The 27,177-nt window shown below is 39.6% G+C and overlaps 1 protein-coding gene across 2 annotated transcripts in view; it reads left to right on the plus strand.

Moving 5' to 3' along the window:
- The window catches only part of hectd4 (HECT domain E3 ubiquitin protein ligase 4), a 117,859-nt gene extending 91,253 nt beyond the window's left edge, over positions 1-26,606 (plus strand). The window contains exons 62-76 of one of the 2 annotated variants that reach the window (XM_079809909.1): positions 276-483; positions 611-834; positions 3,305-3,450; positions 3,663-3,766; positions 4,854-4,980; positions 5,755-5,945; positions 6,075-6,221; positions 7,727-7,846; positions 7,926-8,081; positions 8,758-8,861; positions 10,068-10,289; positions 11,853-12,019; positions 12,413-12,608; positions 14,823-15,045; positions 24,124-26,606. In XM_079809909.1, the coding sequence (XP_079666035.1) occupies positions 276-483; positions 611-834; positions 3,305-3,450; positions 3,663-3,766; positions 4,854-4,980; positions 5,755-5,945; positions 6,075-6,221; positions 7,727-7,846; positions 7,926-8,081; positions 8,758-8,861; positions 10,068-10,289; positions 11,853-12,019; positions 12,413-12,608; positions 14,823-15,045; positions 24,124-24,260 (2,472 nt within the window). In that variant the 3' untranslated portion in view covers positions 24,261-26,606. The remainder of the gene's footprint in view (positions 1-275; positions 484-610; positions 835-3,304; positions 3,451-3,662; positions 3,767-4,853; positions 4,981-5,754; positions 5,946-6,074; positions 6,222-7,726; positions 7,847-7,925; positions 8,082-8,757; positions 8,862-10,067; positions 10,290-11,852; positions 12,020-12,412; positions 12,609-14,822; positions 15,046-24,123) is intronic. The other variant, XM_079809910.1, reaches the window with a different exon arrangement.
- The last annotated feature ends 571 nt before the right edge of the window (positions 26,607-27,177 follow it).

Genomic DNA, 27,177 nt, shown 5'->3' on the forward strand with positions numbered 1-27,177 from the left:
CACTGCCATTGTAATGCTTGGAAGAGCCAGGATATTTTTGAATAACTCCAAATGTATTCGTCTGAAAGAGAAAGTCATATACACCTAGGATGGGTTCAGGGTGAGTAAATCATGGGCTAATTTTCATTTTTGGGGCTAATTAAAATTTTTGGGTGAACTATCCTTTTAAGACAGAGATTTGCTTCATTTCCCTTGTTCTGCTCCATCTTGCTCACAGCCTTTCAAAAATAAATAAAATATACAATAATGTTACTGTTTTTGCTTTTGCTGTACAGGTAAGGGCGCGGGCTCAAGTAGAGAAAATTCGGGCCAGTCTTTTCAACAGCAGTGATCTCATTGGCCTTTCCAATCTCGAAAGGGAGGAGGAGCTAATGGAAATGACCAATGAGGAGATCCTCACCGCCTCAAGTGTAAATCAGAGTTTATTTGACACTCAAGGGAGTTCTGCTCTTGAAGAGTACTTCCTTGATAAATCTATCAGAGGTTGGTTGCTTTTTTATCATAGAATGAAAGTCTAAAATAACACACAATTCTGTGATTCTTTTTGCAAGGGTTTGCTTTAATTTTATATCAAGTTTGTTAGATGCATTATTAGTTTTTGTGCTTATAGGAGACAAACTGGTTCCTGGGGCACGTGATGTGCTAACAGACATCTTTAAGAGCTGCATATATGCAGAGCAAGTGCTGAGCCCCATACCAACAAAACCTGTGAAAGTATCGGACATTTATCTCAGCAAAGAGCAGATCAACTCTCAGACACCAGGAAACCTGCTCCATGTGTTTTTTACACACGTACGGCCTCACAAGAAGGTGCTTGACGACCAGCTCACACAGGTAATGTCCTCAGAATAGTAATTAATTTAATAATATTAAATGTATTAATTGATCATGAAACCTGTTTATTATTTTGTATTATAATTATAAAGTCCGCTACATGCATATGGTTAGTCTTCTACATGCATTTTGCTAAATTCTAATGATAATTGATAACTGTCATTAGCCTGACATCGTCATACTCAGATTCTAGTCAGAATGTGAGTCTGATACTGCTCCATTGGGCTGTGATTATGGGGCGAAAATGCCTCTGCACTCAATTGAATAGACCTACAACCAATCAGAGCGAAGCATAGTTGTCAACAGAACTCAACTGTGCGTATGCTGGAAGAAGTAGAAGAAGAAGATGAGTGTAAACGATCTTTGCTGGTGTTTTAAGAATTTAAGGATACACCGAGTACTTACCAACACAATCATAATTTTTTAGAGAAATAGAAAAGGTGAATGCATATACAAACAAGTTCTCCGTTTAGGATTAGAACGAAGGAAACACAATCGCTCTTTGGTGACGTGAATGATTACGTTACTGTTTATCATCTGTCCATCATCGTCTAAAGCCCGCCCTGACAATTTGATTGGTCCGAACAGCTCTGGTTCAGGGATAGTTTCTCCACAACGGATCAAGTCCAGAACGAACTTCCCAAGCTCAAATGTTGTGGGTGGGGCTAAGTTCGGCTGGCATCCAGGCTAAACTGTCATTACAATTACTGAAAATGTATATACAGTGCCCTCCACAATTATTGGCACCCCTTTTTAAGATGTGGTCGTGGACTTCTAAAAATTCTCCCTTTTTTTTAATAATATAGAACCCAAATGCAAAAAAAAGAGAAAAATCCAGCCTTTCATTTAAGTACATTACTTTGGTGGTAAAAAAAATCACACATTTAGAAAAAAAAAAAACTTGCACTCTTGTGTCCCACAATTATTGGCACCCCTGATGTTAATACTTTGTACAACCCCCTTTTGCCAACAAGACAGCACTTAATCTCCTCCTATAACATTTCACAAGATTGGAGAACACAGAGAGAGGGATCGTTGACCATTCTTCTTTGCACAATCTTTCTAGATCATCCAGTGTCCTGGGTCCTCTCTTATGCACTCTCCTCTTTAGCTCGCCCCACAGGTTTTCGATTGGGGTGAGGTCTGGGGACTGAGATGGCCATGGGAGGACCTTGAGTTTGTGACTGCTGAACCATTTTTGTGTAGATTTTGCCACATGTTTTGGATCATTATCCTGATGAAAGACCCAATGACGACCCATCTTCAGCTTTCTGGCAGAGGCCATCAGATTTTTATTTAAAATGTCCTGGTAGTTCAAAGCGTTCATAATGCCATGCACCCTAACAAGGTTCCCTGGGCCTTTGGAAGAGAAACAGGCCCACAGCATCACAGATCATCCACCATACTTCACGTGGGCATGAGGTGCTTTTCGGCATACTCATCTTTTGTTTTACGCCAGACCCACTTAGAGTGTTTGTTGCCAAAAAGATCAATCTTAGTTTCATCTGACCAAAGCACACGATCCCAGTTGAAGTCCCAGTACCGCTTAGCAAACTCCAGACGTTTACGTTTGTGAGTGTTAGTGAGAAAAGGCTTTTTCCTTGCATGCCTCCCAAACAGCTTGTTGGCATGTAGAGAGCGTCTGATGGTTGTTTTGGAGACTTTGTGACCCCATGATACCTCTTTGATGCAATTCTGTGACAGTGAGCTTAGGAAATTTTTACTTTTACTTCACTGTGCATTGTGGCGAGACCAGCCTTGTTTTTTTCACTGTTCCAGTTGTTTTAAACTTCTTAATGATTCCTCTGACTGTAGATACGGGCAAGTTACGGCGAGTGACTATTTTCTTGTAGCCGTTGCCTGACTTATGAAGGTCGACACATATCTGCCTTACTTGAATGGTGTGTTTTCTTGTCTTTGCCATGTTGACAAATGGGTAGGAGAATTAGGCCTCTGTGTCACTCATATTTATACCCCAGGGAAACAGGAAGTCATGAATTACTAATTAAAAGTTTCAGATACCCTGACCAACTTTAGCAACGACAGAAAAATATATTTAAAAAAAAAAAAAATGTAATTCAGAGGAATTGTTAGGGGTGCCAATAATTGTGGGACACGTTTTTTTTTTTTTTTTTACCAACAAATTAATGTACTTAAATGAAAGGTTGGATTTTTCTCTTTTTTTGCATTTGGGTTCTATGTTGTTTAAAAAAAAGGAGAATTTTTAGAAGTCCACGACCATATCTTAAACAGGGGTGCCAATAATTGTGGAGGGCACTGTATCTAGATGTAATCTACACATATATGATACTATATATATTTATTTATTTCATTACAATTAAATGGTCTGTTACATCCACACCTTTGTGTTACTATACTATTACATCATTTTTAGGAAACAGTTGAACAGACAAAATTCTTGACTGGGCCAAAGTAGAAATTATTAAAATCTTGGTAATTATGTATGCAGATTCTCCGTAAATATGGCACAGCAAAGCCCAACAAGAACAAGCACAGCAAGGCTGGCAAAGAGCAGCACCAGGGCAAAGTGGTCAGCACAAAAAGACCCATCACCAAACCCCAGACCAAAGAGAAGTCCATGCTAAACAGTGTTAGGTGAGTACTAACATTAGGCTCATTCCGGTCATTTTTTTAGTCCTTCAACTTGGTTAACCACCAAAAACTAAACAGTTTTTATAGTGAATTTATTTAACATTTTAAATCACATTTTATCTAATGCAAGCATCCCTTACCTTAAATACATAATAAAGTTACGATCATGTTTAAATGTTTACATTCTCCCAACATGGTAAATGGTGTTTCTCCAGAACTGTGCTAAGTGAGAAAAAAACAGTCCTCAAGCCAAAATCTCCAGAGAAGACCAAGCCTGATGAAAAAGACCCTGAAAAGTCTCCTGCCAAAAAGCTTGAAGGTTACTACTATAACATTCTTGATTTTCTGATTTGTTTCTGTACAAATTAGCATAGTACCCTAGTACATGGTTACCTTATGAAAAAGTGCATTGAATTAATTTGAATGTGTACTTTAAAACCTTAAAAGTATACTTTTAATAAACTGTACTTTCAGATTATATAATATTAATGAAATAAAAGGCCACTTAAGTGCACTTTTAAATCATGTTTTATTAATCTTTTGTCATGCTTTAAATAAGTACGCTTATTTTGAACCTATTAAAGAACATGTAAAGCACATGTACGGTCCATGATAATAAACTGTTTTGTTATTCAATATTACATCAACTGAATATATTTTAAATGTGCTAAATTGCAACTTCACCATTTGTAATTACAAATAAATGTAAATTCATGAACTACAAGCTTCAATAGAAATAACATTAAAGCATATTTTAGTTTACCATAAATGCTTGCCAGTACATTTTCCAGTACACTTTAACTATAATTCAAAGACCACAGAGGTAATTATGAAATTACTTGTGCTGGGGAAAAAAATTATTGTGATCACATCCAAAAAATACTGTATATATAATTGATCATGTATGTATGTATGTATGTATGTGTGTGTGTGTGTGTGTGTGTGTGTGTGTGTGTGTGTGTGTGTGTGTGTGTGTGTATATATATATATATATATATATATATATATATATATATATATATATATATATATATATATATATATATATATATATATATATATATATATATATATATATATATATATATATATATATATATATATATATATATATATATATATATATATATATATATATATATATATATATATATATATATATATATATACACACACACAGTACACACACATGTATAACGTAAACACTTTTATTTTGGATGCGATTTAATCACAATTAATTTTTCCCCAGCACTAGAAATTACATATAAAGATGTACTTTTGTCTTACAGAAGTAGGTCAAAAAGGTTCAGCTATTTTCATTTAATGTAAATTTATTTGATATTTTATTTATTGCTCTTTGATTTGTTTCTCCTATATCTTAACATTTTAACTTTCCTCTGTTCCAGTAGTACCAGAAGAGAAATTTTTGACCCTGGAAGGTTTCCACAAGTTTACTCTAGACAGAGCCAAGCAGGATATTCGCAGTGTTTGGCGTGCAATCCTAGCATGCGGTTATGACCTGCACTTTGAAAGGTTTGTACCTTCACAGGGCTGCTTTTATAGAATGGGAGAGATTCACAAAAATCTTCTTAGGAAATAAATTAAGTAATTTCTTAAGATAAGCAAACTCCCATTACCATATCTGAATTTCAGCTCTAGAGCTCCCTTAGCACTTGTATAGACAGTGACACAAGTCGTAACGATGGTGTCTGTTTTACCGAATCAATGCGAGCCCGAATCCTCAGTCCTCATCTTTTTTGGAAGTGCATGCAAAGAGCGCTAAAACCTGCATCTTGTGTTGACATGTCGACAACACAAACCAAACTCTTCCAGTCCTCAGCTACAACTACAGTGTTTGAGGGTGTGTCAAAGTAGACATTGTTCGCTGGCAGCCGATGAAGACCATAGGCTGGCATTAATGCAAATTTGTTGCAAACCTGCATAGGTTCATGGATGAAGTAAGACTCTAGCTACTGATCACTCGTTTCAAGCAGTTCAGAATTGGTTAATTCTTTTGGGAGGCAATGACTCCATTCATCATGCACTTTGATCTTAGATACTTTGCTGACCTTTGACGTTCACCAACAGCTATAGTACATACTATATGAAAAAGCATAATGCCATGTTTTTGTGAATCCCATCTCAAAACTCCATACTGCTACGTACATGTTTTTGCAGGTCTCTTGTTCTAGTTTCTGAATAAACTAACAATGGAGTTTTGGAATAGTCTTTTTTAATGACTAGAATAATGAATGTAACTCTGAAGATCTCAGTGGTGTCATTATAAAGGACTTGTTCTTGTTTTAGATGTACATGCATCGACTCCCGTCATGCTCAAAAAGCCAGTAGAAAATGGACCTTCGAGATGGACTTTGCATTGGTCCAGTTTGTGAATCGCCTCTGCCGACATCTGGCCATCACACCTGCCCGGCTACATCCACATGAAGTTTACGTCGACGCCAAGGATGCCATTGATCCCCAAGTCGGATGCTTATTAGGCAAGTCCATCTCCATATTGCGTTATGCTTTTAGATTTGGATTGTGAGATGTTTTCATGCAAATTGCAGATTGTACAGTCGCCAAGTTTTTAATCCGGATATACATTGAATGTAATTCTGATCACACAGGTGTTCCAGTTGAGAGTTTGCGACTGAGGTTTGCTTTACTGCAGTCACTCAACAGCACATTGGAGAGCTTCTTCCTGCCATTAGTAGAGCTAAGGCTGACGCAAACCTATCAAAACAGCATAGCGACCCTTCTGTGCGAGGCCAAAGGTCAGTCATCCAAAAAAGGCACACTAGACTTTTTGTACAGGATTGTTTCGTTAGTTCCTAAATAGAAAAGTACAAAAAGGTTAGTTAAAGTGAACTGCCGAATGTGCTGACAAGCATTTATGGTAAACTAAAATATACTTTAATGTCAAACTTGTAGGTCATGTTTTTGAATATATTTGTAAATATAGCTGCAAGCAGCAATACACAGGCCCAGCGCAAATAAGATGACAAGACATGCCAACGTGGCTGAGAGTGTCAGACCAACTGCAACAATGAGCAATTATACAGTTTAAGATGATTTTAGGCAAAATGGCTGAAATATCATATATAGAGTCACTAATAATATGATTTAGTGGTTTATCAATTTTGACCAATAGGTGGCAGATTTACGAAATTGATGTGGTGTGGTCAGAATAAGGGAACAATGACACATGCAAAGTTTGGTGTCAATATGTCAAAGCATTGCTGAGATACAGCCTCAAGAGTCATTTTGGCATCATGCCTCAACTTCGTTGCTGCAGTATACAAAAACGGTTTAATCTATCGACGCAAAATCCATAACTTTTTGTCGGCACGGTCTGAAGATGATACGATTAGATTTTGGTGAAAATCGGACAAACGGTCTAGGAAGAGTTTGAAAAAGTAGGTTTTTAGCAAATAACAAGATGAATATGGCAAAATTGGTTTTTATGTTCTCGGCATGACCCAAGTTTGGTCTGAATACGATAAAGCGTTGTGGAGATACAGTCTTATGTCTATTTTCGCAAGCGATACGTAAAATTTGTTTGTGGGTTTTTCGAAAACGGTTTGAGAAATCGATTTGAATTCCTTCACTTTTTGTCAGCATGGTCTGAAGATGTTCTGGTTCAATTTTTGGGAAAATCGAAACAACGGCCTAGGAGGAGTTAGAAAAAGTTGATTTTTTTGGAAAATTCAAAATGGCGGGAAATTTTCATGACGGAAAATGACGTCATTGGGTGCAATCGAATCGAAAAAAAAATTGTTTCTAGCCCTTAGGGTTCAAAATGTATTAGCATAAACATGAGTGCAACTTTGGACAGGTGGTGGCGCTAGAGGGATTGAGTTAGAAACTCCAAATTTGCTGTAGTTACAGTTGGGACTATCATCTATTTGTGTGCCAAATTTCATAACTTTCCCGCAAGCGGTTCTATGGGCTGCCATAGACTCCAAACACATCAACATTTCTTTAAAGCACAGCAAAAGATTATTAATACTTGATTTTAAATTATTTAAAATGTACTTTTAAGTACAACTTTTAATTGTACATTATTAAAAAGTGTACTTAAATGTGTTAAGAAGGTCATGAAAGTGTACTCTTAAGTAAGCCTTTTTTCATTAATATTATATTATCTGCAAGTACAGTTTTTAAAAATATGCTTTTAAGATTTGAAGTACTCTACAAGTGCACATTCAAAACTATTAAGCGCACTTTTTTTTTAACAAGGCTCAGTAAATCGTTTTTCCACTTTATTTCATTTTTTTAGGCCTGATTTTTTACGACACCAAAGTGACTGTTATGAACAGGGTGCTGAACGCAACAGTACAGCGGACTGCGGACCACGCTGCCCCTGAGATCACACTCGATCCGCTGGAGATAGTGGGAGGTAAAGCGAATGAAGCATCACTCACTCAGAAGATGGGTTTGTACTATCAGTTCTTCACACTTACACCCGTCTATTACAGGTGAGATGCGTGCAGCAGAGAACACGTACTTCTGCCAGGCTGCACGCCAGCTGTCATGTGTCCCGTCGTCTCAGCTGTGTGTGCGGATAGCCAGTGGAGGAGACCCCACCTATGCTTTCAACATCCGCTTCACCGGGGAGGAGGTCCATGGAACCAGTCAGTGTTACACACCGCTTTCACGCAAACACTAAATCAGAATCACTGTTCCAACATAACAACTGTTCCTATTGTGTGATATACAGTTTTTTTTTCTTATAATGGCATGACTAGTGTTGGGTGAAGTATTTTTGTATTATTTATATACTATTATTAATATTTTGAATTACCTTTTTTATTGTATTATGATTTTTTGGTCATATTTATGGCTTTTTTAAATATTTTGATTTGCCTTTATTTTAATTCAGTTGTAGTTTTAGTAATTTTAGTACTTTAACTTATTTTATTTCAGTTAGTTGCAAAGGCAACTTTTCAAAATTGTATGTTAAGTTGTTTAAGCTGAAATATTGAATCTAATATTTCTATTTTATTACAGATTTATTTCAATTATTGTTTTAGTTTTCATAATCTGAGTACTTAAACTTATTGAATTTCAGTTTGTTCTGTTGAAAAGGCAACTTTTTTTTTATTTTATTTTAATATTTCTATTTTATTTCAGTTTAGTTTTAGTAATTTGAATACTACTTCAACTCAAACTTAATTCATTTCAACTTTTCATCTAATATTTATATTTTGTTCTATTCCAGCTTTATTTCCATTTACGAAAACTAAAGTTTTGGTTAATAGCAACACTGACTTGACTCCAGTTTATGTTTCTTACGTCATATTTGCTCAGGTGGATCATTCAGGCATTTCTTGTGGCAAGTCTGTAAGGAGCTGCAAAGTTCGGCGCTCTCACTGCTCCTCCCTTGCCCCAGTGCTGCAGCAAATCGCAATAAGGTTTGATCTGTTCATTTTTCCACCTTTCTTTGTGCTAAAGTCAGTGTTGGGCACGTTACTTTAAAAAAGTAATTAGTTATAGTTACTAGTTACTTCTTACAAATAGTAACTGAGTTACATCATTATAAAAGTAACTAATTACAAGGGAAAGTAACTACTGAGTTACTATTTTTTTTTTTTTCTTCAAAACTTGGATGCCCCCAATATTAAATATGTTAAATGAATGAATTGGACACTAAATAGAATACATTATTATTATAAAACTTTGTACATTAATGTACACTATTGTAATGTTGTTGTGGGACAATGTGAGAGACACCTATCAAATTCAATACATTTATTGTAAATATTATCAGTAGACCTACTATAGTGTAAATATTGTGTAAATATTATCAGTACTATACAACTCCTTTGGTAGTGGAGCTCACGTTATCACCTGGGTTTTTAGCCACTAATTTTGGTACGGCATGTGATGATGTGAGGCTTCATTAGATTAGAATTACTTGCCACCGACGTGGAGAGACTCTTTCTTCCTGGGCATAAGTTGCACATTTCATAAACATTCTTACCTTTCACCTCAACGAGGGAAAAGTAGCGCTTATACTTCCAGTTTGCGAAAGCTACCTTTTGAAATCGTTGGACTTGGTGTGTGTGACTGTGCATATGCGTGTGTCATAGGTGTGTGTGTGTGTGTACGTGTGTGTGTGTGTGTGTGTGTGTGTGTGTGTGTGTGTGTGTGTGTGTGTGTGTGTGTGTGTGTGTGTGTGTGTGTGTGTGTGTGTGTGTGTGTGTGTGTGTGTGTGTGTGTGTGTGTGTGTGTGTGACCTCAACCTATCAACCTTGTCTCCCACTCACCAATCATCATCAGTTATATGTACCAACCCAACCCACCCCCCAACACGTATGGCATGCACGCCCGCACGCACACACACACCAACCAGAAAAACGTTGCAGGTCCGACTGACTGAGAGCCAGTTTGGATGAAAAGCTCTTCAGTGAGCTCAATTATAGTAACTCCGCGTTTTTTTCTCAGGAACGCTAACGGCGTTGTAACGGGAGAAACAGTAATTCGTTTGATTACTCGTTACTGAAAAAAAGAGTTCTGTTAGTAACGCCATTTATCTATAACGCCGTTATTCCCATCACTGGCTAAAGTATGCTGGCACATGTGAACACAGATTGACTTTTGTTGTGGGTGTGTTGCAGGGGAAGTACATTCTGACACCGTGCCCCATTACTTATGCTGAAGAGCAGCTACTGAATTTCTTTGGCCAAATGCTTGGTATTGCTATCCGGGCAGATGTACCTCTGCCTTTGGATCTGCTCAGCTCCTTCTGGAAAGGTCTGGTCGGCGAGGCACTGGACCCAGAATCTGACTTTCGAGAAGCGGACCTGCTCACATACAGCCACATTAAGAAGTTTGAGAATGTAAGTTATAATTAATATTATACAATGAATAGCCTTTCTTTAAGTGAAATGTGATTTCTTTATTTTTTCATCTCTGGAGTGAGTTTGACATTGACCACAATTATGTCATTGGTTTTACTATCCCAGGATTATGTTTCTGCATTTATCACTTCTATACCCTTGTAAAAAACAGTGTGCTTGATTGTATTCAGTGTACATTTTAGTTTTAAAAAACTATTTTTAGATAATATATTAACGAAATAAGAGGCAGCTTAAAGGGTTAGTTCACCCAAAAATGAAAGTTCTGTCATTACTTACTCACCCTCATGTTGTTCCAAACCTGTAACTGTATGTTCACACCAGACGCGACTTGCGCTTATTCGCAAAAATGAAAGTAAAATGAATTCGCAAAAATGAAAGTAGTTGGACGTTTGAACATTTTGACGTTTGACGTTTCGCGCATCAAGCGGCCGAAACGCTCAATTCCCGCCACCTAATTCGCGCAAATCGAGCAAGTTGAAAAATCTGAACTTTGGCCGATATTCGTGCCACATTAACCAATCAGGAGCTTGCTCTAGTAGTGACAACAATGAGGACAAAATCATATGTGGATACCAGGAGCTGTACGATACATCTGAGCGCACCATAAGACCTTCGTTCATCTTCGGAACACAAATTTACTTATTTTTAATGAAATCGGAGAGCTCTCTGACCCCTCCATAGACAGCAATGTAATTAAAACTTTCAGGTAAAGGTAGGAAAAATATCATTAAAATAGTCCATGTGACTCCAGTGTTTCAACCTTAATTTTATGAAGCAATGAGAATACTTTTTGTGCTTAAAATCAAACAAAAATAGCGTATTTTAAACAATTTCGTTCTAGCCTGTGCCAGTCTCGTACGCAGTTTACGTTGTAAAAACAGTGCAGCTCCCGCATCATCATCCCACACATGCGTCGTGGTGCTCAGAACTCGAAAGCACTGCACTGTTTACAACGTAGGAGAACTGACACAGGCTTGAACGAAATTGTTGAATAAAGTTGTTTTTGCGCACAAAAAGTATTATTGACGCTTCATAAAATTAAGGTTGAACCACTGTGTCTTTCTTACCTTTCTGGGCATTGAAAGTGTTAATTAAATTGCTGTCTATGGAGGGGTCAGAGAGCTATTGGATTTCATCAATAATATCTACCTTCAGCTGTTTGCATTAAATATAAATGTAAACTATAATACATTTTAATTTAATTGAACTTAACATGCAGTTAATTGTCTGAAAACGTTACATTCAGTTTTCACCTTACTATATTCTTTTAAAAACGATTATTTCCATAATAAGTACTTCTTTACTTCATTTTTTGCAGAACAGCTTTATAGGTGAAATGAACTAATTGAATTATTGATGATCTTTACAACAGAACTGAATCAACACTGAACTGACTTCAGCTGAACTGTAATCTGTTATTACTGTAAAGATGCTTTGAAACAATCTGTATTGTATAAAGCGCTATACAAATAAAGGTGACGACTTATTTTTCACCTTCCGCTTTAACCCTGAACCATTTGCCTTGTTCTATTGTCTTCTCAGTTGGCCGATGAAGCGGAGCTGGAAGCGCTATGTGCTGATGTATCGTCGCAGAGCCACTTGGGCGAGAGTCCTGATTCACCAAGTCGTCCCTGCTGCACATTCACCTACATCACTATGACTGGAGAGGAGGTGGAGCTGTGTCATGGTGGTCGTGACATCGCTGTCAGGTAGGACCCATTCACCAATTTATATAATACTGTTCATGAAGCTTACATTTTATTTCATATTAGACCCAAAAACTGAATGTTTTATTGTAGGCATTGCCGAATCAATAAACGTTAAACGCTTCTTGAATGTGTTGTAAAGTTAACAGATAGATCAAATGATCTAATGCAGGGGTTCTCAACCCTGGTCCTCGAGGCCCACTGTCCTACAGAGTTTAGCTCCAACCTTGATCAAACTCTCCTGCCTTTAGCTTTCTAGTAATACTGAAGAGCTTAATTAGCCGTTTCAGGTGTGTTTGATCAAGGTTGGAGCTAAACTCTGCAGGACAGTGGGCCTCGAGGACCAGGGTTGAGAATGCCTGATCTAATACATATAGTATATGTGTGTTTGTTCAGCTGGGAGAATAAAGAAATGTACGTGCGAGCGGTGCGTGATTTACGCCTGCGAGAGCTGCAGAATGTGGAGTGCATGTCGGCTGTGCGTGCTGGTCTGGGCTCCATCATACCACTGCAGCTACTGACCTTACTGAGCCCTGCAGAGATGGAGCTGCGCACATGCGGCCTGCCGGACATCAACCTGGAGTTCCTCAAGGTGAAATCACTGTGAACCGCTGAACTCATGCTCAGAACAATCTCCTCTACTTCTGTCTTTTATTTAAAGGTGCACTGTGTAAATTTTAGTGGCATCTAGTGGTGAGGTCACAACCGCCCACCGCTCAACCCTCCCTTTCGAAGCACATGGAGAAGCTACGGTGGCTGACACAGGTCAAAAATGTAATCTGAGACAGCAGAGAGTAGCTAGTGCGATGTCGAGAAGTTTGTCCGTTTAGGGCTACTGTAGAAACATGGCGGCGCAAAATGATGACTTCACTGTAAGGGGGATCGCAGTGTATTTAGATAGAAATGGCTCATTCTAAGGTAATAAAAACATAACGATTCATTTTGTAAGGTCTTTATACACCACTGAAAACAGTTATATTTATTATATTGCATTTCTGTCAATAGATCCTTATAAATATTACACATGGCACCTTTAAAAAAAAAATCTTGCCTTTATCTTAGACTTGAAAAGTGTGCTTAATTGTACTGAATGTGCACTTGTAGTGTACATCAAATGTATTTATTTTTTTATTTTTTTACTATTCTTGCTGATAATATTATAATAATGAATTAAAAGGCCACTTAAAGAGAGTACACTTTAATACTGTTTCTTAACACACTTAAATATACCTTTAAAAAGTGCACTTTATAATTGTAATTAAAGTCAAACTTTTAGTTGGACATTTAAAGCATTATATTTTATCATTCTTTTGTAATACTTTAAAGAAGTCCACTTAATTTGATGTGTTGACTAACATTCCAAAGCACGTGTTAAGTGTAACATTAGTCCACTGTAGGCAAGTAGTGAATCCATGTGCAGTTTATTTGCATAAAAAAAGGGAACAAACTAAAATAGACTTAGAACAGAACATAAACTAACTCTTCAACAGCAAAATACACAAACAACAATACTTGACAAAGAACCCGGCAAACATGAGGGCTTAAATACATGGACAAGGGGAAACACAAGACAACAACAACCAATGACGAGTTGGAACTAAAGAACATGAACCAATGAAAAGACAGGACTGATAACAAGACAATAAACCAATGAGAACATGACGCATGTACTAAGGAACCAAATGGTAAAATCACATGAGAGGAACAGGGAAACATGAAAACGACCGTGAAATCAAATCAAAACAGTTGTGACATAAAGTACTTGATTATAATTTTAACTGTAGTGTGTTTTTTTAATATATTTTATTATTTAATATATTTTACATTTTCTAAATTGCAGCTTCATCATTACAAATATATTTAAATACAAGTTTCAATAGAAAGGACTTTTCTAATGTCAATAGAAAATACAAAAGAGTATATTTTATCATAAATTATTGTCTGTACATTCGGCAGTATGTTTTAACTATATTTCAGAGAAAATATAAATAATTATGAAATTACATTTAAAGATGTACTTAAGTCCTAGATAAGTGCATAAATTCCGCTAATTGCATTTAATATTCATTTAAACCATGTGAGATGGTGGTCCAGTGGGTTAAACCATGGAACTGATACGCAGAAGGTTGCTGGTTTGATCCCAGTGGTCACCACCAGTGTGTCCTTGAGCAAGGCACTTTACTCCATGTTGCTCCAGGGGGATTGTCCCTGTAATAAGGGCACTGTAAGTCGCTTTGGATAAAAGCGTCTGCCAAAAAAATGCATAAAAAATGCATAAACCATAATACATTTTCATTAAATTGCAATGAATTGTCCAAAAACATTACATTCAATTTACACTTAAATTATTTTTAAGTATAGTATGCTAAAGTTTATTTCTCTTTCAGAAAAGAGCCTTTAAAGACTTTAAAGCATTTTAACTATGATCAGTTTCCCTTTTTTGACCATTCAGTGGTCATTATCATGACATTAACCTAGACAGGAAGTCTTTTGTCACCCTGAAGGGGTTTATTTTGCGATCAATTCACTGCATTAACCCACAAATTACATATGGTTGCTCACCAAATAAACATTTAGGCATGAAATATTGATTTGTGCATAAATTGTTTTAGAAGAGAGAGTGTGCAGAGACAGAACTGACCATCCCAAATTATTTTCTATATATAGATTGGTTAGTTACACTCATTACACTGAAATATTTGACTGTGAAACTCCAGTTTGTATACTACCAACAACTGTGGAATTTGTACTATTTTACTCTATTACTTTACTCACCAAACCCATTCTCCTCATCACGTTCATCTAGGCTCACACTATGTACCAGGTAGGACTGATGGAGACCGACCAGCACATTGAGTTCTTCTGGGCCGCACTCGAGATGTTCACGCAGGAGGAGCTCAGCAAGTTCATCAAGTTTGCTTGCAACCAGGAGCGTATTCCATTCACATGCCCCTGTAAAGACGGCGGTCCGGACACCGCTCATGTGCCCCCCTATCCTATGAAGATCGCCCCTCCAGATGGGGCTGTGGGTAAGTGTCCCAAAAAGGGATTAAAGTTCTCCATCGCTACAACATATGTCCATCAATTGGATTGCAGAGAGGCCATGTGTGCGATATGAACAAAGGCTTGGGGCAATGGCATCATAATGGGAGGAAAAATGTTTCCTCCAATTTCAAAATACAGGGGCAATGCCTCTGAATAATTAAACTAAGGGATTAAAATTCTTCGTCGCTACGACCATGTATGAGTTTAGTGCAGATCAGGGTCAGAAATTAATGCTCCCCAAATTCAAGATACGGGTACACAAATAATCCCCATGCACACAAAAAAAACAATGACTGTTGGTATTAAAGGGAAATGTGAAAATGAATGAAAAGATTGCAGCTACATGGTGAATTCAGGTTGATTGGGACACTTTTTTTAAGTCCGCTCAATGGCTTTTTACACCGTTTTTTATAGTGTTTACAACATTATAACCAAGCACACTTTTCGGTTGAGAATGCAATGGCCAATCAGAGGCATTTACATTAGTCACCAGTGAAGAATTAATATTGCACTCTCACAAATTCTATCATAAACAACAAAGTGTAGATTTGCAGCACTCATGCACTTCAGATAAGGGGGAATGTTCTATGCTCTATTTTTGTATATAATTTATTCACAGCTTGATTAACCAGTTTGTTTTTCATGCTTTTGAGATGGCCAATGTGAAGTATTAGAATATGTACTATTAGTACTAGAATATGGTGCCTTTTCCACAGAAACAAACCTTTTTTAAAAATGTATTCTATTAATCAACATTAATAGTGATTGTTAATTGAAATGGGCATAAGGTGTAGCCAAGCTTCAGGTATGTGGGTTCACTCCCAAAAAGCACTCTAGAAACTTTTGCACAATACTTTCTTTTTATTTAAAATTTAAAATAAAATTTCTTGAATATTACCTTTTATGTATTTTGTAATATAGCTGTTTGTGAATGTAAAAGTAGAGTAGACCAATCGCAACTGACTGGGCCGTCTGACCAATCAGAGCAGAGTAGAACAATCACAACTGACTGGGCAATCTGACCAATCAGAGCAGAGTAGAACAATCACAACTGACTGGGCAATCTGACCAATCAGAGCAGAGTAGACAAATTAGATTAGATTAGATTAGATTAGATTCAACTTTATTGTCATTACACAAGTACAAGTACAAGGCAACGAAATGCAGTTTAGGTCTAACCAGAAGTGCAATAGCAGCAAGTGCAGGATATATACAATGGTTGCGTAAGTGCAGGACATAAAAATGTTCTGAATATATATAAATATGTATAAGTAGAGAGATGGTTATTACTATAAGTAGAACTGAATTTACAGATGAATATATACAGTGAATAAATATACAGATGGCTATTACTATAAACAGAATTTACAGGTGAATATGTACTATGAATAAATATACAGATGGCTATTACTATAAACAGAATTTACAGGTGACTATGTACTATGAATAAATATACAGACGGTTATTACTTGAACAGAATTTTACAGTTAGAGGTATACAATAATATGTTAGGCTAATATGAGGAATATAGCAGTGGATTAAGTTAGTACAATAAATTATGGACAGAGCTATCCGAAAGAAAGTGTAAAAGTGCAGTGGAAAGTGGTTGCATATTCCAGTTAGAAGTACGGTGCAAAATGCAAATGTAAACATTGTTACTGTAAATACAGTCGGCAGTGCAGAAGAGCATAATCCAGTTACGGTATGGTGGTGCAGAATGCATAAGTAAACAGTTGTTACTGTAATAAACAGTCAGTAGTGCAAATAACAAAGTGAAGGCAGATGTGAGGTAGGAGAGTTATCAGTTTATGAGGGAAGTGGATCAACGGGGGTTTGAGTTCAATAAAGAGACAGCTCTGGGGAAAAAACTGTTCTTAAGTCTGCTGGTCCTGGTCCGGTGGATCCTGAAACGCCTGCCGGAGGGCAGGAGAGAAAACAGTCTGTGTGCTGGGTGAGAGGAGTCCTTGAGGATGCTGCGAGCTCGATGCAGACAGCGTTTCCTCTGGATGTGTTCGATGGCAGGCAGTGGAGTCCCTGTGATGCGCTGGGCAGTTTTCACCACCCGCTGCAGTGCCTTGCGCTCCGCAACAGAGCAGCTCCCATACCACACTGCCACACAGTTGGTCAGGATGCTTTCTATTGCGCAGCGGTAGAAGTTCACCAGGATAGCCGAGGAGAGCTGATTCTTCCTCAGTGTCCTCAGGAAGAAGAGGCGCTGGTGAGCCTTCTTGACCAGGCTGGAGGTGTTGGTCGTCCACGACATGTCCGCCGAGATGTGGGTCCCCAGGAACTTGAAACTGGAGACACGCTCAACAGCCATTCCATTGATGTGGATGGTGTCGTGTGTGCCTCTTGACTCCTTCCTGAAGTCCACAATGAGCTCCTTCGTTTTGGTGGTGTTGAGGAGCAGGTTATTATCAGCGCACCATGTGGCCAGGTGCTGGATCTCTTCCCTGTAGGCAGTCTCATCGTTGTTGCTGATGAGACCAATCACCGTAGTGTCGTCCGCAAACTTGACGATGGAATTAGTTCCATACACAGGCTTGCAGTCGGAGGTGAAGAGGGAGTAGAGAAACGGACTTAGCACACAGCCCTGTGGTACACCAGTGTTAAGAGTGATGGATGTGGAGCAGGTGGATCCTGATCGAACATTCTGGGGTCTGTCAGTTAGGAAGTCCAAAATCCAGTTACACATTGAAGTGTTGATGCCCAGGTCTCCAAGTTTGGCAATTAACTTGGATGGGATGACAGTGTTGAATGCTGAGCTGAAGTCAACAAACAGCATGCGTGCATAAGTGTTTTTACTGTCCAGATGGGTGAGCACAGAGTGCAGTGCCATGGAAACGGCATCCTCTGTGCTCCTATTGCTGCGGTAGGCAAACTGGTGTGAGTCCAATGTGGATGGTATAGAGTCTTTTAGGTGTTCCAGGACCAGCCGCTCAAAGCACTTCATAATGATGGGTGTGAGTGCTACAGGGCGGTAGTCATTAGGGCACCTCGGGCTGGAGTGTTTCGGCACTGGCACAATGGAAGTGCGTTTAAAGCATGATGGTACAGCTGCTTGGGCGAGAGACAGGTTGAAAATGTCTGTAAAAACCCCAGCGAGCTGCTCCGCACATGCCCTGAGCACACGTCCAGGGATGTTGTCTGGTCCAGCAGCCTTGTGCGCGCTGATCCGGCTCAGTGCCTTGCAGACATCTGTGGTGGAGAGTGTGATTGGTGGGTGGTCAGCTGAGGGTTTGAGCTTGGTGGCAGTTTCTCTGTTGTCTCTTTCAAAACGAGCATAAAAGTAATTTAGCTCATTCAGGAAGTTGACATCAGTGGCTGCGGGGGTGGAGTGGGGGGGTTTGTAGTCACTGATGGCCTGGATGCCCTGCCACATGCGTCGAGGGTCAGAGTTGGAAAAGTGACCCTCAATCTTAAGCTTGTAGCAGTGCTTGGCCTTTTTGATGCCCCTCTTCAGGTTTGCCCTGGATGCGCTGTAGGCTTGTGCATCTCCTGATCTGAAGGCAGTATTGCGTGACTTCAGCAGGAGTCGTACTTCCCTGTTCATCCAAGGCTTCTGATTTGGGTATGTGGTGATCTGTTTCTGGGTTGTAACACTGTCGATGGTGGTATTGATATGATCCAATACTGAGGAGGTGTAGGAGTCAATGTCCGTGTGAGCGCCACTGGTGGCTTGAGAAGCAAACATACTCCAGTCTGTGTTTAGAAACCTTTCCTGGAGTGTGGAGTCTGCCCCCGCAGGCCACACCTTGATGGTTTTCATTGATGGCTTCACGCGGTTGATGAGGGGTGAATATTTGGGTCTGAGAAACAAAGAGAGGTGGTCTGACTGTCCCAGGTGGGGGAGGGGTGTCGCAACGTAAGCTCCGGCCATGTTTGTGTAAACATGGTCTAAGGTTTTGTTTCCTCTGGTGTGGCAGGAAACATGCTGGTGAAACTTGGGTAGCACTGACTTTAAGTTTGAGTGATTAAAGTCACCTGCAACAATAAACGCAGCTTCCGGGTGATCAGTCTGTTGTTTACTGATGGCTGCGTGAAGTTCTTTCATAGCAAGCTTGGCATCAGCATCGGGTGGAATATAGGCTGCTGTGATAATAGTGGAGGTGAACTCCCGCGGTAGATAAAACGGTCTACATTTAACCATGAGAAACTCCAGGTTAGCTGAACAATGACTCCCAACAATAGCAGAGTTTGTGCACCAAGCTTTGTTAATATAAATGCACAATCCACCCCCTCTGCTCTTCCCAGAGCCATCTAATGTTCTATCCGCCCGGAGTGTGTGGCGTCCCGCTAGCTCGATAGCGGTGTCCGGTATTCCGCTGTTTAACCAGGTTTCCGTGAATATTAGGACGTTACAGTTTAAAAGTTTCTTACTGTGTGTGATGCTGAGTCGAATCTCCTCCATTTTGTTCACTAGCGACCGTACATTGGCAAGGAAAATGCTGGGTAAAGAGAGCCGATGAGGAGTAAGCGTTAGCTTAGCACGCGTTCCTCCACGTCTCCCTCGCCTTTGTTTACGATCACGCCGCCGTCTGCGTGCACTTCCGCCCGGCCGGGTAGAGTGCAGAGTCACCGGTGTCTTAGCGATCTCAGGAAGGAGTTGTAGATTGTCCATAAAACTGTCGGAAATTCGCAAACCAATATCCAAAAGCTCAGCGCGGGTGTACGATGTAAAGGCACAACTGTTCTGTGCGAACAGACCCGAGAAGAACAGGAAAAATACCGCAAAATTGCAGAATCTGGAGAGACTCGCGCCGCCATCTCACAACTGACTGGGCAATCTGACCAATCAGAGCAGAGTAGATCAAACACAACTGACTGGGCAATCTGACCAATCAGAGCAGAGTAGACCAAACTCAACTGACTGGGCAATCTGACCAATAAGAGCAGAGTAGACCAATCACAACTGACTGGGCAATCTGACCAATCAGAGCAGAGTAGATCAAACACAACTGACTGGGCAATCTGACCAATCAGAGCAGAGTAGACCAAACTCAACTGACTGGGCAATCTGACCAGTCGCAACTGACTGGGCAATCTGACCAATAAGAGCAGAGTAGACCAAATGCAACTGACTGGGCTATCTGACCAGTCGCAACTGACTGGGCAATCTGACCAATAAGAGCAGAGTAGACCAAATGCAACTGACTGGGCTATCTGACCAGTCGCAACTGACTGGGCAATCTGACCAATAAGAGCAGAGTCGACCAAACGCAACTGACTGGGCTATCTGACCAATCAGAGCAGAGTCGACCAAATGCAACTGACTGGGCAATCTGACCAATAAGAGCAGAGTAGACCAAATGCAGCTGACTGGGCTATCTGACCAGTCGCAACTGACTGGGCAATCTGACCAATAAGAGCAGAGTAGACCAAATGCAACTGACTGGGCTATCTGACCAGTCGCAACTGACTGGGCAATCTGACCAATAAGAGCAGAGTAGACCAAATGCAGCTGACTGGGCTATCTGACCAGTCGCAACTGACTGGGCAATCTGACCAATAAGAGCAGAGTAGACCAAATGCAACTGACTGGGCTATCTGACCAGTCGCAACTGACTGGGCAATCTGACCAATAAGAGCAGAGTAGACCAAATGCAACTGACTGGGCTATCTGACCAGTCGCAACTGACTGGGCAATCTGACCAATAAGAGCAGAGTAGACCAAATGCAACTGACTGGGCTATCTGACCAGTCGCAACTGACTGGGCAATCTGACCAATAAGAGCAGAGTAGACCAAATGCAACTGACTGGGCTATCTGACCAGTCGCAACTGACTGGGCAATCTGACCAATAAGAGCAGAGTAGACCAAATGCAGCTGACTGGGCTATCTGACCAGTCGCAACTGACTGGGCAATCTGACCAATAAGAGCAGAGTAGACCAAATGCAGCTGACTGGGCTATCTGACCAGTCGCAACTGACTGGGCAATCTGACCAATAAGAGCAGAGTAGACCAAATGCAGCTGACTGGGCTATCTGACCAGTCGCAACTGATTGGGCAATCTGACCAATAAGAGCAGAGTAGACCAAATGCAACTGACTGGGCAATCTGACCAGTCGCAACTGACTGGGCAATCTGACCAATAAGAGCAGAGTAGACCAAATGCAACTGACTGGGCTATCTGACCAGTCGCAACTGACTGGGCAATCTGACCAATAAGAGCAGAGTAGACCAAATGCAACTGACTGGGCTATCTGACCAGTCGCAACTGACTGGGCAATCTGACCAATAAGAGCAGAGTCGACCAAACGCAACTGACTGGGCTATCTGACCAATCAGAGCAGAGTCGACCAAATGCAACTGACTGGGCAATCTGACCAATAAGAGCAGAGTAGACCAAATGCAGCTGACTGGGCTATCTGACCAGTCGCAACTGACTGGGCAATCTGACCAATAAGAGCAGAGTAGACCAAATGCAACTGACTGGGCTATCTGACCAGTCGCAACTGACTGGGCAATCTGACCAATAAGAGCAGAGTAGACCAAATGCAGCTGACTGGGCTATCTGACCAGTCGCAACTGACTGGGCAATCTGACCAATAAGAGCAGAGTAGACCAAATGCAACTGACTGGGCTATCTGACCAGTCGCAACTGACTGGGCAATCTGACCAATAAGAGCAGAGTAGACCAAATGCAACTGACTGGGCTATCTGACCAGTCGCAACTGACTGGGCAATCTGACCAATAAGAGCAGAGTAGACCAAATGCAACTGACTGGGCTATCTGACCAGTCGCAACTGACTGGGCAATCTGACCAATAAGAGCAGAGTAGACCAAATGCAACTGACTGGGCTATCTGACCAGTCGCAACTGACTGGGCAATCTGACCAATAAGAGCAGAGTAGACCAAATGCAGCTGACTGGGCTATCTGACCAGTCGCAACTGACTGGGCAATCTGACCAATAAGAGCAGAGTAGACCAAATGCAGCTGACTGGGCTATCTGACCAGTCGCAACTGACTGGGCAATCTGACCAATAAGAGCAGAGTAGACCAAATGCAGCTGACTGGGCTATCTGACCAGTCGCAACTGATTGGGCAATCTGACCAATAAGAGCAGAGTAGACCAAATGCAACTGACTGGGCTATCTGACCAGTCGCAACTGACTGGGCAATCTGACCAATAAGAGCAGAGTAGACCAAATGCAACTGACTGGGCTATCTGACCAGTCGCAACTGACTGGGCAATCTGACCAATAAGAGCAGAGTAGACCAAATGCAACTGACTGGGCTATCTGACCAGTCGCAACTAGGGGTGTAACGATTCGTTTTAACAACGATTCGATTCGTATCACGATTTGAGGTTGTCGATACGATTCAAGGACGATATTGGTTCATTTTGAACGATACGATCCGAAACGATTCAGTGACTTGAAATCGTTTCAGTAACTTTTTAGCCAAAAATTGTGTGACTGAAATAAATATCTGGATACTGGTCAGTGCAGGTGAAGTTTCCTAGATTCCTGTTGTTTCTTGTAAGGGAATCAGGTATCAATTAATTATGGATATAAACAAACAAGTAAACAACAAGTAATGGCAAATGCATTCAATTTTTATTTGAATAAAGTGCAACCAACAGTTTAGGTTGAATTAACAGGAAGTTAACCTTTTCTGCTCTCATTTTCAATATTCAATACATTTTCAATAAAAGCACACTAAGTGCAACCAACATTTCAACAGTAGGTTAACCTGCTACTTCTGCTTTTGTTTTCCAACATAAAAATATTACAATATTAATATCAAAAATAAAGTGCAACTAACTTCTCTTCAGGTTTAATTAATAGTAGGTTTACCTGCTACTTGTGCTGTTGTTTTTCAACATTAAAATAATACAAATACAATATTAATATCAAAAATAAAGTGCAACCAACATTTCTTCAGGTTGAATAAACTGGCTGAACCTGCTACTACTCTCAGTTTAATAAACAAACAATATTTAACAAAAGATAAAATGTAACCAACTACTCTTCAATGACTCTACAGATTTCTTTTTCAAAAATATCAACATGATCTGACCGCAGAACACTTCTCTGTGAGTTCACGCCAGCAGTACTAAAACTCGCTCTGCTGGCACACTGGTGCCAGGAATGCACAGGTAACATTTAGCCAGGGTTGAAAGTACAGGTAGCTCTTTCTCCTGGTGGCTTGATAATTTCTCGCTCATTGGCTTCTCCTCTGCCATCCGCCATGCTGTTTTGTTTTCTTAGCGCTGCTGCTGGTGCGTTACGATGATGTCACAGATAGGCAGACTGAATCGAGTAACGTTTAACGCCTTTATCATTAAAAGTGCTAAGAAAAAACATCCATATAAAGTCTGACGTGTTAAAATCCAATGCGTTATTTCCTAATATCGATACAATCGATTGATTACCTTTTAAAACGATGTTAGATCGATATATGTCGTCCGGAAGGCCAACTTGCCGAGCACAGATCGATGTAGTTAGATCATAGGAAAATAAATCGATACATCGATGTAGTAGATGAATCGTTACACCCCTAGTCGCAACTGACTGGGCAATCTGACCAATCAGAGTAGAGTAGACCAAACGCAACTGACTGGGCTATCTGACCAATCAGAGCAGAGTAGACCAATCACAACTGACTGGGCTATCTGACCAATCAGAGCAGAGTAGACCAAACGCAACTGACTGGGCAATCTGACCAATCAGAGCAGAGTAGACCAAACACAACTAACTGGGCTATCTGACCAATCAGAGCAGAGTACATGCACTGAAAATGTATGTAGATAGTTGACTCTTTGTATGATTAAAAAGTGTCAAGCATTGCAAAAAGTATCAGTTTAATTTCATAAATTGAAAAGCTTTGAAATGACACAAACTGGCAATAGAAAAGCTGCTCTAAAAAAACATCTTCCCTTAAAGCGCTATGGGTCTCGAGTATTTAAATAAAGAAATAGTTAGAGGAATACGCCACTTTTTTTGAAGGATTCGCAGTGATCCCAAATGAAGTGTTTGCTCAAGCCATTGGTCCTCAACCTGATTAATATCGTGTAATGAAGTTTTTTAACTGTTTGTGTTTCCATCTGTCATAGGCTCACCGGATTTGCGCTACATTCGCGTAGAGACCTGCATGTTCATGGTCAAGCTGCCCCAGTACTCTTCCCTTGACGTGATGCTGGAGAAGTTGCGCTATGCTATCCACTATCGCGAGGACCCTCTCAGCGGTTAAACTTCACCTGCTAGTCATCCCACCTGTGATTTCTCGGAATCCCCGTCGGCCACGTCTGAGACTGTCACCACGCAACCTTAAGTGATTACATCAGTCCTCATTCTTTTTCAAGAAAGGAAAAACGAACATTAAGGAACTTGAACAGCCCAGACCAATTTGCCTTTTACAAAGACTAGCGCGTTAGCGTGTTTCAGTGGAGGGCAGTGAGTTTGACAGCAGCTCGTGGTGGCAGAGAGTAAGCCACGCTTTTATAAAACGATGTACATATGCTGTTCATCAACAAATTTGAAAGGAGTGGCACTGCGACCGCTTTTCTCCCTTTTTAAACATTTAATCTCTTTCTTCCTCTCATTTAACCAGTCTTTCATCTTTGCATTCCCTGTGTGCCTCAACCACTGCCTTCTCTCAGTTAGTGACAGTGATTGTTGACACACATTCATTTAGAGAGATGCTGATTTTAGCTTTGCTAAGGACTTAAACATGCGGCTCAAAGTTAGACTTGCATCTTTCGATAATAACATTTTGGGTGCGTCCCACGAAACCGGTCAAGAACGTGTCCAGGTCATAATTCATGGAATTATATTTTGCATTTGTCCCCCCGCCTTTCTCATTAGCCTAATGCACCTGAGATTTAGTTTTTTCCTTCTTTTTTTTCTCGCATTGTCTTCCCTATTCCCACTAACCTACTGCACATGGGAATTTTTCCCTTTTTTTTCATTGTCCCCCCATTCTTAATAACTAAGATTGACGTTTATTCTTTGCTTTTACTTTCAATTTTCATTACCTTTATTTATGTATTGTCCCTCAATTGTCATTACCCTGATGTGCCTTATAATTTTTTCCCTTTTCCCCAATTCCCATTACCCTGGGCATTTTTTACTTTTGAGGGTTTTGTAAATTAATTTATTTAATTGTTTCCTGAAGCAAATAAGTTTCTTGTTGTCGTTTTGTTTTAAATTAAAAGCATTGACCAGGCAATGCAGCCAGACACTTGCCGTTGCAATCAATCAATCGTCATGAATGTAATGCCAAAAAAAACCAATGGTATTCAATTATGCTTCATTTTCTTTATGCCAGAATATGTTCTTGACAGATTTTGTGCGATTTACCCATTTAGAGGCTTGAAAGGGTTTATGCCCTCAAAGATTCAAATATTTCATGGACATATTGAAGCTACAGGCTCTGTCCAGGAACTAAAAGTACGCATGTGGTCAAGCATATTTAAGAATCTGAACTATAAATGGCAAGATTGCTTTACGACACAAATATCTGCCTATATTATTAAAGGTGCATATGCTGTTCAGGTCTGTATCTGAGGTAAGTCACGTTCAGAAACGAGCTATATAGTAATATAAAGAGCAGTGAATCGTATCCATTTTCATTTTGGAGTGATTTCCGATGCGGAAAACGTTTGCTGTAAACTGAATGCAAGATCCTACCTGCCATGCTCTTAGGTTTGGAGTGGTGCTAAGTTTATGGTCTTGTTTGCCAAAACGACATTCATTCCTTAAATACTTTTAGGTTGCCAACTGCATTACCCAATGGCACTGTTGCAGTCTCTACCTAGTTTTATTGCTTTTGAGGGATGATTTTGCACCCAATACTCTAGTGCATGAAAATGTCTATTGGAGATACCCAACATTTACGGTCGACTCGCTTTAGTTTGGCGGGTGGGGGGGGGGTCTTTTTTTTTTCATTTTTTTTTTTTTTTTTTTTGAAGGTCTATATTTCACCCCGTCCCCTCCCAAAGAGAAAGTGTTTTGTTTTTTAAACAAAAAGCTGTTTTAATTTTTTCTAAAAATCTCTTTTCTTTGACTTTAAAGATAACACTGTTTGGAAATTGAAATATAAATTGATGTTCTTTATAGGATTTTCTTGGAAATCACTTGTAACATTTCTAGTGAACCATTTAATTGCGTTATGAGTTCTGTAATATATAGCCATCATTACAAACACACTTGATGCTACTATAGATGTACTTCATTGAAAATATCAGCATTTCTGCACTATAATAGGGTTTTGTGGGTGTGCGTGTGTATTATTATTTTTATTTTTTTTAATATGGTCAACTGCTGCTATCAAAGGTAGTCTCTTCATTTTTCTTGCTGTTTTTTGGAGAGGAGTAGGAGAAGTCTATGAAAAGACATCCGCACAAAAAGCTGAATGCAGTGAAATATGTGTTGTACATTTAATTGATATTTATTACAATTATTTATGACTGCATTAACTTTATCCAGTCTTACCTCTGCGCATATGGAACGTAACACTGATGTGTGAATGAATCTACAGAGGTGTTGAAGTTCAGGAGTTTCTGTGTCACAAAAATAAAATATTGATGTATTACAGAACAGTGGTTTCCTCTGTCTTGTGTCAAACTGTGCTGTTTTCCAGTTTATCACCTATACAAGGTGAAACACATTTACCTTCCACTTTGGTTTGAATACATTTTTAATATGGAAGTTTGTTTCCGCCACAGAATAAAGAGTTGTGGTATAAAAAGTCTCAATTACCTTTTTTATTTTTTCAGTCAGTGGCGGAAACAAGCTTCCATGGTGTTTTGATTATCTTTGTTCAAGGATTCATTCAACCCATTTGCTACATCGGCCTATCTGCCTATCTCTTACAAGTTTTCAGCAAATGTACTTAATAAATAAATAAAAAGTCTTAGGCTATTATGAATTTTAAATGTAGCAATAGCTTTAAAATAAAATCTTAATTCCGCTCTGTAGGTTTAAGTTTAAACCATTAGGTGCACATACTTTAAACGGATATCCAGAAACAATATTTAGCCTATGGTAAAACTGTTTTCATATGAAAAGGGAAATATTTCAATTAATACAGATCATTTGAAATCAATTTCCTCACTTTTTAAACATTATTTTCCCCCATGACAACACAAAATCAAAGTATGTTAATG

The sequence above is a fragment of the Gobio gobio genome (assembly GCF_949357685.1).
Source record: "Gobio gobio genome assembly, chromosome: 2".
NCBI classification, from domain to species: domain Eukaryota; kingdom Metazoa; phylum Chordata; class Actinopteri; order Cypriniformes; family Gobionidae; genus Gobio; species Gobio gobio.